Source organism: Plasmodium sp. gorilla clade G2 (genome assembly GCF_900097015.1).
Source record: "Plasmodium sp. gorilla clade G2 genome assembly, chromosome: 10".
Classification (NCBI taxonomy): Eukaryota; Apicomplexa; class Aconoidasida; order Haemosporida; family Plasmodiidae; genus Plasmodium; species Plasmodium adleri (nom. inval.).
In genome coordinates this window covers 1037578-1050000 of record NC_041702.1, presented here as the reverse complement: position 1 = coordinate 1050000, position 12423 = coordinate 1037578, and the positions used below count along the sequence as shown (strand labels likewise).

The 12423-nt window shown below is 17.7% G+C and overlaps 6 protein-coding genes across 6 annotated transcripts in view; 3 read left to right on the top strand and 3 right to left on the bottom strand.

Moving 5' to 3' along the window:
* The window catches only part of PADL01_1026400 (methyltransferase, putative), a gene marked incomplete at both ends in the record, with an annotated part of 3427 nt that extends 3320 nt beyond the window's left edge, over positions 1–107 (bottom strand). Inside the window, one exon of the mRNA XM_028682335.1 lies at positions 64–107. Coding sequence (XP_028538624.1) covers positions 64–107 — 44 coding nt within the window. The remainder of the gene's footprint in view (positions 1–63) is intronic.
* Positions 108–913: 806 nt separating this feature from the next.
* Positions 914–3140, bottom strand: PADL01_1026300 (palmitoyltransferase, putative; the record flags this gene model as incomplete). The annotated part of the gene is made up of 11 exons (XM_028682334.1): positions 914–1012; positions 1108–1173; positions 1281–1353; positions 1471–1661; positions 1906–1951; positions 2110–2170; positions 2364–2423; positions 2529–2600; positions 2724–2814; positions 2966–3010; positions 3087–3140. 11 exons carry the CDS (start codon positions 3138–3140, stop codon positions 914–916), a joined length of 858 nt encoding a protein of 285 aa, XP_028538623.1.
* Positions 3141–5191: 2051 nt separating this feature from the next.
* Positions 5192–6352, top strand: PADL01_1026200 (60S ribosomal protein L3; the record flags this gene model as incomplete). Its single annotated transcript, XM_028682333.1, has 1 exon — positions 5192–6352. One exon carries the CDS (start codon positions 5192–5194, stop codon positions 6350–6352), a length of 1161 nt encoding a protein of 386 aa, XP_028538622.1.
* Positions 6353–7633: 1281 nt separating this feature from the next.
* PADL01_1026100 (centrin-3) lies at positions 7634–8714 on the top strand (the record flags this gene model as incomplete). Its single annotated transcript, XM_028682332.1, has 5 exons — positions 7634–7816; positions 7967–8081; positions 8244–8321; positions 8423–8466; positions 8595–8714. The coding sequence occupies 5 exons, from the start codon at positions 7634–7636 to the stop codon at positions 8712–8714; spliced, it is 540 nt and encodes a 179-aa protein (XP_028538621.1).
* A 423-nt stretch (positions 8715–9137) lies between these two features.
* On the top strand, positions 9138–10931 carry PADL01_1026000 (topoisomerase, putative; the record flags this gene model as incomplete). Its single annotated transcript, XM_028682331.1, has 9 exons — positions 9138–9180; positions 9283–9411; positions 9489–9529; positions 9608–9691; positions 9767–9827; positions 9903–9965; positions 10056–10180; positions 10304–10396; positions 10560–10931. The coding sequence occupies 9 exons, from the start codon at positions 9138–9140 to the stop codon at positions 10929–10931; spliced, it is 1011 nt and encodes a 336-aa protein (XP_028538620.1).
* A 161-nt stretch (positions 10932–11092) lies between these two features.
* On the bottom strand, positions 11093–11425 carry PADL01_1025900 (conserved Plasmodium protein, unknown function; the record flags this gene model as incomplete). The annotated part of the gene is made up of 2 exons (XM_028682330.1): positions 11093–11138; positions 11253–11425. 2 exons carry the CDS (start codon positions 11423–11425, stop codon positions 11093–11095), a joined length of 219 nt encoding a protein of 72 aa, XP_028538619.1.
* Between the last annotated feature and the right edge of the window lie 998 nt (positions 11426–12423).

Genomic DNA, 12423 nt, shown 5'->3' with positions numbered 1-12423 from the left:
CATTTATTATACAAATATAAGAACACTTTTTTTTTTTTTTTTTCTTTTTTTTTTATTGGTTACTTTACTGGGTATGCATCAAGTGATAACCTTATGAAATTCATCATACATACATGTATATATATATATATATATATATATATTTTTTTTTTTTTTTTTTTTTTTTTTTTTTTGATCAGATATTAGTAATGGAAAATATATCACAATTGTAACATTTTGAATTAAAAAAAGAAAAATATATGTTATGCATATATTATATATAATATATTTTTTTTTTTTTTTTTTTTGAGAGACAACGTTTGGATATATATATATATATATATATATATGTATTTATTTATTTATTTCCAATTATTTTCTAAATATAATTCAACAAAAAAAACAACTAAAATGAATTATATTATTCTTACATTTATTAATATAACATATTATTATATCATATTCTACATATACGTAAATAAATATAATAACATATATAATGTTATATATATATTATATAGATGTTTATAAAAATACCATATTATATTTTTCTCCTGTTATAGATACCATATAAATATATATATATATATATATATATATAAACAAAACAAAATACTTTTAGAAATAGTTATTTCTTTAATTTGATATATTTATATATAAAAAAAAAAAAAAAAATTACATATATATATATATATATATATATTATATACATTTTAGGAAAATTCAAAAAAAAATTATAAGTGAGAACAAAAAAAAAAAAAAAATAATAAATTAAAAAAACATATAATAATTTAAAAAAAAATGACAATACAACTTTAATATAATGATGAATATTTGATCTATTTTTATGTATCCAAATCTGTTACAACTGTTGAAAATATATATATATATATATATATCATATGTTTAAAGATTTATAAATTTTTTTTTTATTTCATTTATATATATAACCCATCTGATCAGCTGTTTTGTAGAATAGCCCGTTTCCTTTCGGTTTTCCAAGAGGAAAAATCCAAAACAAAACATTATCTCCCTAAAAAAAAAAAAAAAAAAAAAAAAAATTAAAACATACACATATATATATATATATATATGTATAATATCATTTTGCTATTTATGTGTTGTTACTAAAACTTGTTTAAAATTTTCTTCAATTCCCAAATCGTATATATTTCCCTTCTCCCATTGTCCAGTCTATAGAAAAATAAAATAAATACATAATATTATATATATATATATATTTATATATATGTATGGTTTATTTTTTTTTTTTCCTATTTGCCTCAATCTTAAATTCTTACCACACAAAATTCAAGGGTCGTATAATTCTTAGACGTCAAATATATGTGGAATAAGAAAAATGGAAATATGATACTATAGAAAAAAAAAAAAAAAAAAAAAAAAAAAAAAATACATATTTTATCATTTTGGAATATTTTTATATAATATATATATATTATGTCATTTTATTTCATTTTTTTTTTTTGCTACATTAAAATGACAGATGCCAAGACAATTTCCAAGAATAAATAAAATACCTCATTGAATAGTATATTTGGGTTTGAATAAAAATTTGGGAATGACGTATAACAATTTATATTAACATATAAGCAACATATATTCGCATAAAATAAACTTAACAAAAAAAATTTATAATTATAAAATCCTACACAATTAGCCACCTACAATGTAAATGATTATAAAAGGAAGGGTTATTTTAAAAAAAATAAAAATAAAAAAAAATAAAAAATAAAAAAAATTAATATATATATATATATATATATATATATATGTTAAACAAGTATGTTATTCCATTTTTAAAGATAATAATTAAGAATAGTACAAACTATACATATTAATAATATTAAGATTTATTTCTATTTAATATATATCATCATTTTTAGATTTTATTTTTTTTATGATTACCCATGGACAATAATGGTCCATTTTTAAGACATTCTTTTCGATTGCCCTTAAAAAAAAATATATATATATATATATATATATATATATATTTTTCGTATCATTTATTTATTCTTTATATATATAATTAATTTCATTAACATAAATATATAATATAGACATATACATATGTATATTATTTCATTTATTTATTTTTATTTGTTTAACCGGCAATAATGTGATCTATCGGGTTTATATTTTTTCTCATGAATGCAATAACGAAGTTCACCTGACATGGTCAGGTAAAAAAAAAAGAAAAAAAAAAAAAAAGTTATGAAAATGTAAATGAATAAATAAAAATATATCCATATAATTAAAAGTAATTGTGGAATTGGAACAGTGGGTTGATATATATATATATATATATATTTATATATTTAGATATATATTCATTTATGTATTTATATTTTTTTTATTATAACCTGTTTTTTCCCTTTCCTTTATTCTTCCAATATTTGGTTCAACTCTCCATTCATGATTATCTTATATGTAAAAACAAAATATAAAAAATATGTTCATATTGAAAATACAATATTTTTATGATGTTTCTCTGAAATAACATGAATTTAATTTTATTTATAAATTACCAGGAATATTTCCTGGGTTTACTTTGTATGTTTTATAAAAAGACCATATGAGTAGAAAGAGTAGTATATGAACTATATAATTAAAAAAAAAATAAAGAAATACATATAAATATATGTATATACTGTACAATATTAAAGATTATAATAAAATATTTTATATATATATATATATGTGGTGGATAATATTTTTGATACATGTTATTAATTTAGTATATCCTTCATTTAAGAGATCTATATTTACATATTGTTTTTCCACATTAATTTGTAATAATACCATACAATAAAACTAAAGAATTATCACAAAAAATATATTACATATATATATATATATATATATATATATATATATATATATATATGTGTGTATATATATATTTATTTATATATTGTCCGGTTAATTATCGTTTCATTATTTTTTATTAGATCATAATTTTTACTGTAACAAATATTGTGTACATAACAACGGTTACTAAACCTATTAGCTAAAATGAGAGATAATAAAACAAATACATATATATATATATTTAATATTTATATTATTATCATCCTTTTTATTACCATAACAGGTAAAAGTCGCCTTATATCTTTTTCATATGCATTAGCTTCTTTCATTATATAAAAAAGATAACAATAATTTTAACCATACAATTGTACAAAATAAATAAATATATATATATATATATATATGTTATATATATTTTTATTTTTTTTTAAAAGAACCTTTAATACTACCAACATTGACTTATAATAAATAATGACATATAAAAAAGAAGAGGAAAACATTAATCCAAAATATAACCTTTCGATTTTTTTTATTCATAGGGGTATATAAAAGAAAAAAGAAATATATATAAACATATAATTTTTATTCAAGTTGATGTATATACACTTTTTTATTTTATAACAAAATGTTAAGAATGTATCCTTATTATTTTTTATGAATCCTCCAAAAAAAAAAAAAGAGTATTATAAATATATTATATTTTTAAAGATGTAGAAATCAAAACTTTAGTTGTTTCCTTTTTAAAAAGTAGTATATGATAGTTATTTATTAAATAAAAAGATAAGACATTTAAATTATATGAATTAATTTTATATTAGATATATAGGCTTATATATATATATTTATAGCTACATATATATTTTTTTTTATATTATGTAAGATACTTATAATTATATCTTTCTAGAACAAGGGAAAAAAAATAAAATAAAATAATCATAATAATAATAATATAAATAACCGTTAACATATAAACGTATATTTATTTTTATTTTTTTTTTTTAAATTTTACTTTCATTATAATAAAACAATAATATATTAAAATCGAAAAAATATATATAAATATTTAGAGTACCATTGAATTATTTATTTGTATAAAAATATGATTATATATGAAAAATAAATTTTTTTTTTTTTTTTTTTTTAAATTATAAATAAAAGAAAAATATATATATATTATATTATATATATTATATATATTTATATATATATTATAATATATGGATTATTTTTTTTGCTATATAAACAAAATAAATCATGATGCACTTTACACTCTAAGGTATATATAAAAAATATCTCTTACTTTTTTTTTCAATATATATATATATATATATATATATAATTATTATTATGTATATTATTTTGTAAAAAATAAGAACGTATTAATTGATATATATAGAGTATTAAAATTAACACATATAAAATTATAATTATTATATATATATATTATAATATATTTATACCTATTTTATTTTTATTTTTCAATATACTCTTTCACATATATATATATATATATATTATATTTTTATATTTTACCAGGGTAATATTGTTCATATATTTATTATTTTATATAGGCTATAACAAATAAAAATTTAAAAAGTAAAAAAAAAAAATGTAAATTTATATCTTTTAAAAGCCCTAAAATTATATAAGGATATGAAAATTTATTAAGAAATGTATTATTATTATTATACTAATTAATATTATACCATATAATGTAAATTGAAAACCCAACCCCATAAAATATACATTATAAAAAAAAAAAATATATATATATATAAAAATATATATTATATATTAATAATATATATTATATTTTTATGTACTATCTTTTAAAAATATAATTTACAAAAAATGCCCTTTTTTATTTTATTATTATTATTATTATTATAGATATATATATTATATTATATACATATTATATTATCATATATTTTTATATATGTATATATTTTACATATTTTTATTGATTAAAGAAAAAAAAAATTAAAAAAATATAAATTTATATTCCAAAAAAAAAAAAAAAAAAAAAAAAGAAGAATTTACATTTATATATATATTTATAATAATTATACATTTTTTTTACCAAATTAATGTATTTTTTAATACATTTAAATATTATTATATTTATAAAGATATATTTTTTTTCAATATTTTTCTTATATTAAGAAACAAAAAAAAAAAAAAAAAAAAAAGAAGAAAGAAAAAAAAAAAAATTGATAATAATAAAATAATATTAAAAGTAAATTTTATTTAATATTTATATATATTACATATATAAAAAATATATATATATATATATATTTGGTAATATTTAATTTTTTATTTAATATATATATATATTTTTTTTTTCTTGTTTATTTATAAATTATTATTTTAAAAAATGTCACATCGTAAATTCGAAAGGCCACGTCACGGTTCTTTAGGTTTCTTACCCAGGAAAAGATGCAAAAGATTAAGAGGAAAAATTCGTTCCTTTCCAAAGGATGATAAAGAGAAGCCTCCACATTTTACAGCATTTATGGGATATAAAGCAGGTATGACACATATTGTTAGAGAAGTAGATAAACCAGGTTCTAAATTACATAAGAAAGAAATTGTAGAAGCATGTACTATTATTGAATGTGCTCCTATGGTAGTTGTTGGTATTGTTGGATATAGAGAAACACCAAAAGGTTTACGTATCTTAAGTACTGTATGGGCTAATCATGTTTCTGATGAATTTAGAAGAAGATATTATAAGAACTGGTATAAATCTGAGAAGAAAGCTTTTACTAAATCATTAAATGTTCCTGAAGCTACAAAAAATTGTTTATTAAAAAGAATAGAAAAATATTGTACTGTATTAAGAGCTATATGTCATACTCAACCTTCTAAAACTCCCTTACGTATGAAAAAAGCTCATATTATGGAAGTTCAAATTAATGGTGGTTCTATGAAAGAAAAACTTGAATTTGTTAAAGATATGTTAGAAAAAAACTTACCTGTATCTACCGTTTTTAACCCTAATGAAATGATTGATGTTATTAGTGTAACCAAAGGACATGGTACAAAAGGTGTTGTAAGCAGATATGGTGTTAAAAGATTACCAAGAAAAACACACAGAGGTTTAAGAAAAGTTGCTTGTATTGGTGCTTGGCATCCAGCTAGAGTACAATTTCAAATCCCAAGACATGGTCAAAAAGGTTATTTCCATAGAACAGAAAGAAATAAAAAAATTTACAGAATAGGATTAAAAACTGATAAAAATAGTGCATCCACTGATGCTGATATTACAGAAAAAAAAATTACACCCATGGGAGGTTTTCCACACTATGGTGTTGTTAATGAAGATTTTCTCTTATTAAAAGGTTGTGTAGCTGGAACCAGGAAAAGACCAATCACTTTAAGAAAAACTATTGTACCTCAAGTCTCAAGAGATGCACTTGCTCAAGTTTCACTTAAATTTATTGATACCTCCTCCAAAATTGGACATGGTAGATTCCAGACTAGTGAAGAAAAGGTTAAATATTATGGACCACTTAAAAAAGATTTAAAAGCATAAATTAATCAAAGAAACAAAAATAGGAGAAAAATAAAAATATATATATATATATATGTATATATGTATATATATATGTGTGTGTGTTTTTATTTATTTGTTCATATTTTTTTTTATTTATTTATGAACAAGTCAGAATATTTTTGTCCAATTTTTTTTTTTTTTTTTTTTTTTTTTTTTTTTCATATAATTTATATATATTATTTTTCAAAATGTTTACTGGGGAAAAAAAAAAAAAAAAAAATATAAAAAATAAAATAAAATAAAATAAAATAAAATAAAATAAAAACTTAACAATTAAACAATTATATATATATAATATATATATAATTATTGAATTTTATAAATTTTGATATTAATAAGATTTAATAGTTTTATTCCTAAATATAAATATATATATATATATATATATATATAATATTTATATTTCACTTTTGTAAGTGTGATAATTGTCTTGAGGGAAGGAATATATATTTCATCTTCTTCATTTAAAAAATTTTCTGTTATTCTTTTTTTCTCTTATGTATTTTTTTTTTTTTTTGTATATACTTACGCTTATAATATGATTGGTAAAAAAAAAGGAAAAATATATTATATATGATTATTATAAGAAAAATAAAACGCTATCTATTTTTTTCAATCATTTTGAACTTATATTTGAATAATTGGAATAAATAAAATAACAATCTTATAAATAATATAAAATGTTTAACACATAATTTGTCAGGTGTTATGTTTTATTATTTACTAATTTTCTTTTTCTTAAAATTTTATCACATTTTTTGCTGACATGAAATTTTAAGTGTTTATCTTCTTAAACTTTTAATTTTTAAGTTAAGACTATATACATATATGTAAATAAATAAAAATATATATATATATATATATTATACCATTTATGAGATAAAATAAATATTTTGTAAGATAAAAATATTTTTATTTTCCATAATTTTTTATTTAGCTTCATAATAATAATACAATAAATATATACATATATGTGTATATATATGAGAACGATACAACAAATTAAATATTATTAAATATCACATTAAAGAGAATACACATTTTTTTATTAATCCAAAAAGAAAAAAATAAAATAAAATAAAATAATAATTTTATATTCCCATACATAATTTTTTTTTTTTTTTTTGTTATTTTTTCATAATAATATAAATATATTATAAAAATAATATATATATATATATATATATATATTTTAAATATAAATAAATAAATAAACATATATATAACACATATATTTTTTTTTATACATCAATATTCATAATGATAAATAGAAAAAGCGAATCTGTGAGCTTTACTCCCAGAGCAATTACTAACAGACCAATCAGCAGCAATCGAAGAAGGGGACGTAACGAAATAACAGATGAACAAAAAAATGAAATAAAAGAAGCTTTTGATTTATTTGATACAGAAAAAACAGGAAAAATTGATTATCATGAGTTAAAAGTAAGCACAACAAAAAAATATATATATATATATATATATATATAATTTTATAAAGTGCCATTCATGTAAATTTATGTGTATCAGAAAGGGAAGGGTGTATGAGTAAAATTATATATATATATATATATTTTTTTTTTTTTTTTTTAATAGGTAGCCATTCGAGCTCTTGGATTTGATATAAAGAAAGCAGACGTATTAGAGTTGATGAGAGAATATGATAAAACAAATTCTGGTCATATTGACTATAATGATTTCTTAGACATAAGTAAAAATATATATATATATATCATAATGTTAACAGTGTATATGTATTTTGAAAGATGAGATTCTATTTTGTTCCTGATCATTCATAAATTTTAAAGAAAAAAAAAAATATTTCCCATTGATACTATATATATTTATATTTTATTTTTTTTTTTTTTTGAAGTGACCCAAAAAATTAGTGAAAGAGACCCAACAGAAGAAATCATAAAAGCCTTCAAATTGTTTGATGATGATGATACTGGTAAATATATTAAGGGATACATTATATATAAATATATGCTACATATATATATATATATATATATATATATATATATATATATATATATATTTTTGTTGTAGGAAAAATTTCTTTAAAAAATCTTAGAAGAGTGTCAAGAGAACTAGTAAACATAAATGACATATAAATAAAATGAAACAAAAAAGAATAATATAACAAAATATTATTATTATTATTATTGTTGTTATTATATTTACTTTTTTTTTTTTTTTTTTTTTTTTTCTCATTTTATAGGGAGAAAATTTATCTGATGATGAATTGCAAGCCATGATAGATGAATTTGATAAAGACATGGATGGAGAAATAAGTCAAGAGGAATTTTTAAGTATTATGAAGCAAACAAGTCTATATTAATATTATAATAATGAAACGGGACATGAAAATATATATATATATATATATATATATATATATGTATATATGTGTATGTATTTTATCTTTTATTTTCTTTTTGAATTTGATTTAAGAGTTGTATATACATATATATCATGACACATTTTACAAGGGTAGTTATTATTATTATTTTTTTTTCTTCTTCTTTTAAATTATACTAAATATATATATATATATATATATATATGTATGTATATATTTTCTTTTATGATCTATAGTTCTTATTTGTAAAACTTGTTTTTGTTTTATTTTTCTTGCATTCTTTTTAAATTTAAAAAAATAAAATAAAAAAAATAACATAAATAAATAATATGAAATAATATAAAATAATATATGTAATACAAAATATTTTAAATATATAGAACATTATTTTTATTTTTAAAAATGATGAATTGTAATACGGTTAATAAGAAGGCCATTCTTGAAGGTGTTAGAACTACAGCATAAGAAAATGAAAAGATAATTATATTCCTTTCATACTTTATTAATATATTTTTTTCTTCTTTTTTCTTTCTCCCTTCTTATATAGCAATTGAAGATTTTGTGCTTCACATATTTGCGTGGTTCTTAGACATTAATGTTGATATATTTAAAAATAACTCAGACAAAAAATATTCAAGCAAGTTATTTGATAAGAAACTAATAAACCTCTGTAGAAGTAAAACGTTGTGTTTAAATGAATATATATATAAATGTGAACACATATATATATATATATATATATTTTTATTTTAGCTCTGTCTGTAGTAGAGCTTGTGAATGAAATAATTATGAAGGTGTGGCAAAAGTATGAATTTTATAAAAAAAAAAAAGAACATATAAAATATAATAATTATATCCATATATTTATATAGGATAAAAGCTGTACACAGAGAGAAATATATTACAAGTTTTATAATATTTTTAGTGAGCAGAACCAGACAAACAAGCATATTAAAGTAAAGACTATATCCAAAGAGTTAAAAAAAAATGTAATAATATACATACATATATATTATTATGTTGCAATATAGGATGTTTGTAATATTTTGGGATATGAAAGATCATCATTAAATATATATGCATCAGAAAAAGGTTTGATAAACAGATATATAAATAAAATGTGTTTATTAAAAATTTTATATAAGAAAATTTTTATTGTGTTTACAGGTTGTATAGCTGGGTTGCTAATTCTTAAAAAGGGATATGAAATATTAAATCTTAGCGAACATGGTATTAACAAAAATAAATTAACAAATAATATATACATATATATATATATTTATGTATGTATGTTTGTATGGTTATCCCTTGACTTTTTAGAAAATGGATTAATGACCAATGAATTTCTTTTAAATGTTGATAAAATCGAAAGCATGGCAAATTATATAATAGTTGTGGAAAAATATTCAGTTTATCAAAAACTTTGCGAAAATAAAATATGGAACGTAAACACAAAAAAAAAAAAAAAAAAAAAAAAAAAAAAAAAAAAAACATATATATATATATATATATATATATATATTTGATATAATATAAACCTTTATAATCTTTATTTATTTCTTTTAAAGATACTTCCTTGTATTTTAATTACTGGTAAAGGTTTTCCAGATTTATCAACTAGAAAAATTGTGTGTGAACTTATGCATACTTTTCAATTGGAGGTAATAACATTTTAGCTAGCTAAAGTATGAAATGGCTAGCTACCCTTTCATAAAACTACAATACATAAATATACACACAATATATATACATATATATGTATATATATGAATGTGTTGTTTTTATACATTAATCTTTTCTCATTCCTTTTGATAAACATTTAAGTGTGTTTATGTTGGAGATTTCGACCCTCATGGAATTAAAATATTTTTAAATTATAAGGAAGGAATAAAATCAATTGATAAAGAATATTTATATGCTTGTAAAAATATGAAATGGATTGGTATGTGCTCAAATGATATTATGTTTTTTCCAAAGGAAAGTCTTATAACACTTACTAAAAAAGAAAAGAATATTCTTCAAAATTTAATAAATAATAAAAATTTTTTATCTACATCACAATTAAAAAATGAAATAATTCAAATGGACAGAATAAATTACAAATTTGAAATTGAAGCTGTTCAATATCTAGGTATGGATTTTTTTATTAAGAAATATTTAATCAAAAAAATTTTGAGAAAAGAATGGTTAACATAAAAAAAAAAAAAAAAAGCAAGAAAAAGAAATATAACAAAAAAATTAAAATGTAAAGAAAAAGGCATAACACGTTTTATAAAGTTAACAAGTAGGTTATAATCTTTGTTATCAGTGTTTGATTTTTATAAAATATATATATATATATATATATGTATATGTGATCAATCAATGTCGTCGTTCTTCAACCTTCTCTTATCTTGTACATACCTGATGAATAATTTTGAATGAAAGTTCATAAATAAGTATATATATATATACAAACATATATTTAAGAATTCATTTATATATATATATTTTTGTTTTTTTTTTTTTTGTTATAACCTATTTATAACATTCTTAGGTACACTATCTAATTTATATTTCTGAACAAATTTAGAGTTCATTAAAAACGGCTTGTTTTTACAATACATAAAATATGGAAGACTGTTTTTTTTTAATCCATTCGTAAAATATTTCCTAATATGTTTACAACACTTTCCTGCTGTTATTGCCATTATACAAATATGCTCAGTAAAATATACACATATAAATATATATGATATATAGTTATCTTATATATGTCAAGAAACATATTGTTCTTATAATATACATATATAAAAGGTTATTTTCTTATCATAAAAAAAAAATTTTTTTAGTTTTCTAATTTTACATTTTTTTTTAAATGTATATTAATATATAAATATAAATTTATATAATTTATTTATAGTCCATTTATTTTATATATAATAAACTTAATAATCTTCCTATTTACAACACGCACTATAAAATAATATATATGTAAATCAGAATCCAAAATAATTTTTCATATCCATAGAGAAAAAAAAAAAAAAAAAAAAAAAAAAAAAAAAAAAAAATTATATTTTGAAGATAATTTATACATTAATATAAATCTTGTAATTATGATATATATATATATATTTTTTTTAATTTATATAATAAATATAAAATAATTTCATATTAGAGGTAAAAAAAAATATATATATTATATATAAGTACTTTTTTTTTCATTCCATATATATATTTTTTTTTTTTTAAATAAATATTCTAAATGTATTTTAAACTGCATCCTTCAAAAAAAAAAGTAGAATATTTGTTGTTATATAAAAATATATCATAATGTTGAGACGTATAATTTAAATTATAAGAAATAATTTTAAGAACATTATATATATGTTATGTTATATTTTGTTTATTTATCTATTTAATTTTTTTGTGATACTTATAAATAAATATATTCATACATACATATATATATATATATATATATATATATATATATATATTTTTATTTGTTCATTTTATTCTCTTTTATTGCTTATTATAAAAAAAAAAAAAAAAAAAAAAAAACACTGTGCCTATACATTTCACTATGTTAAAATAATAAAATAAGTGATTGTATCAAGTCTGTATTTTTTTATTGCAATTCATTTTGATAATATTTAAAAAATAAAAATACATACATATCAAAATATTGTAAAACCATTTACACTTG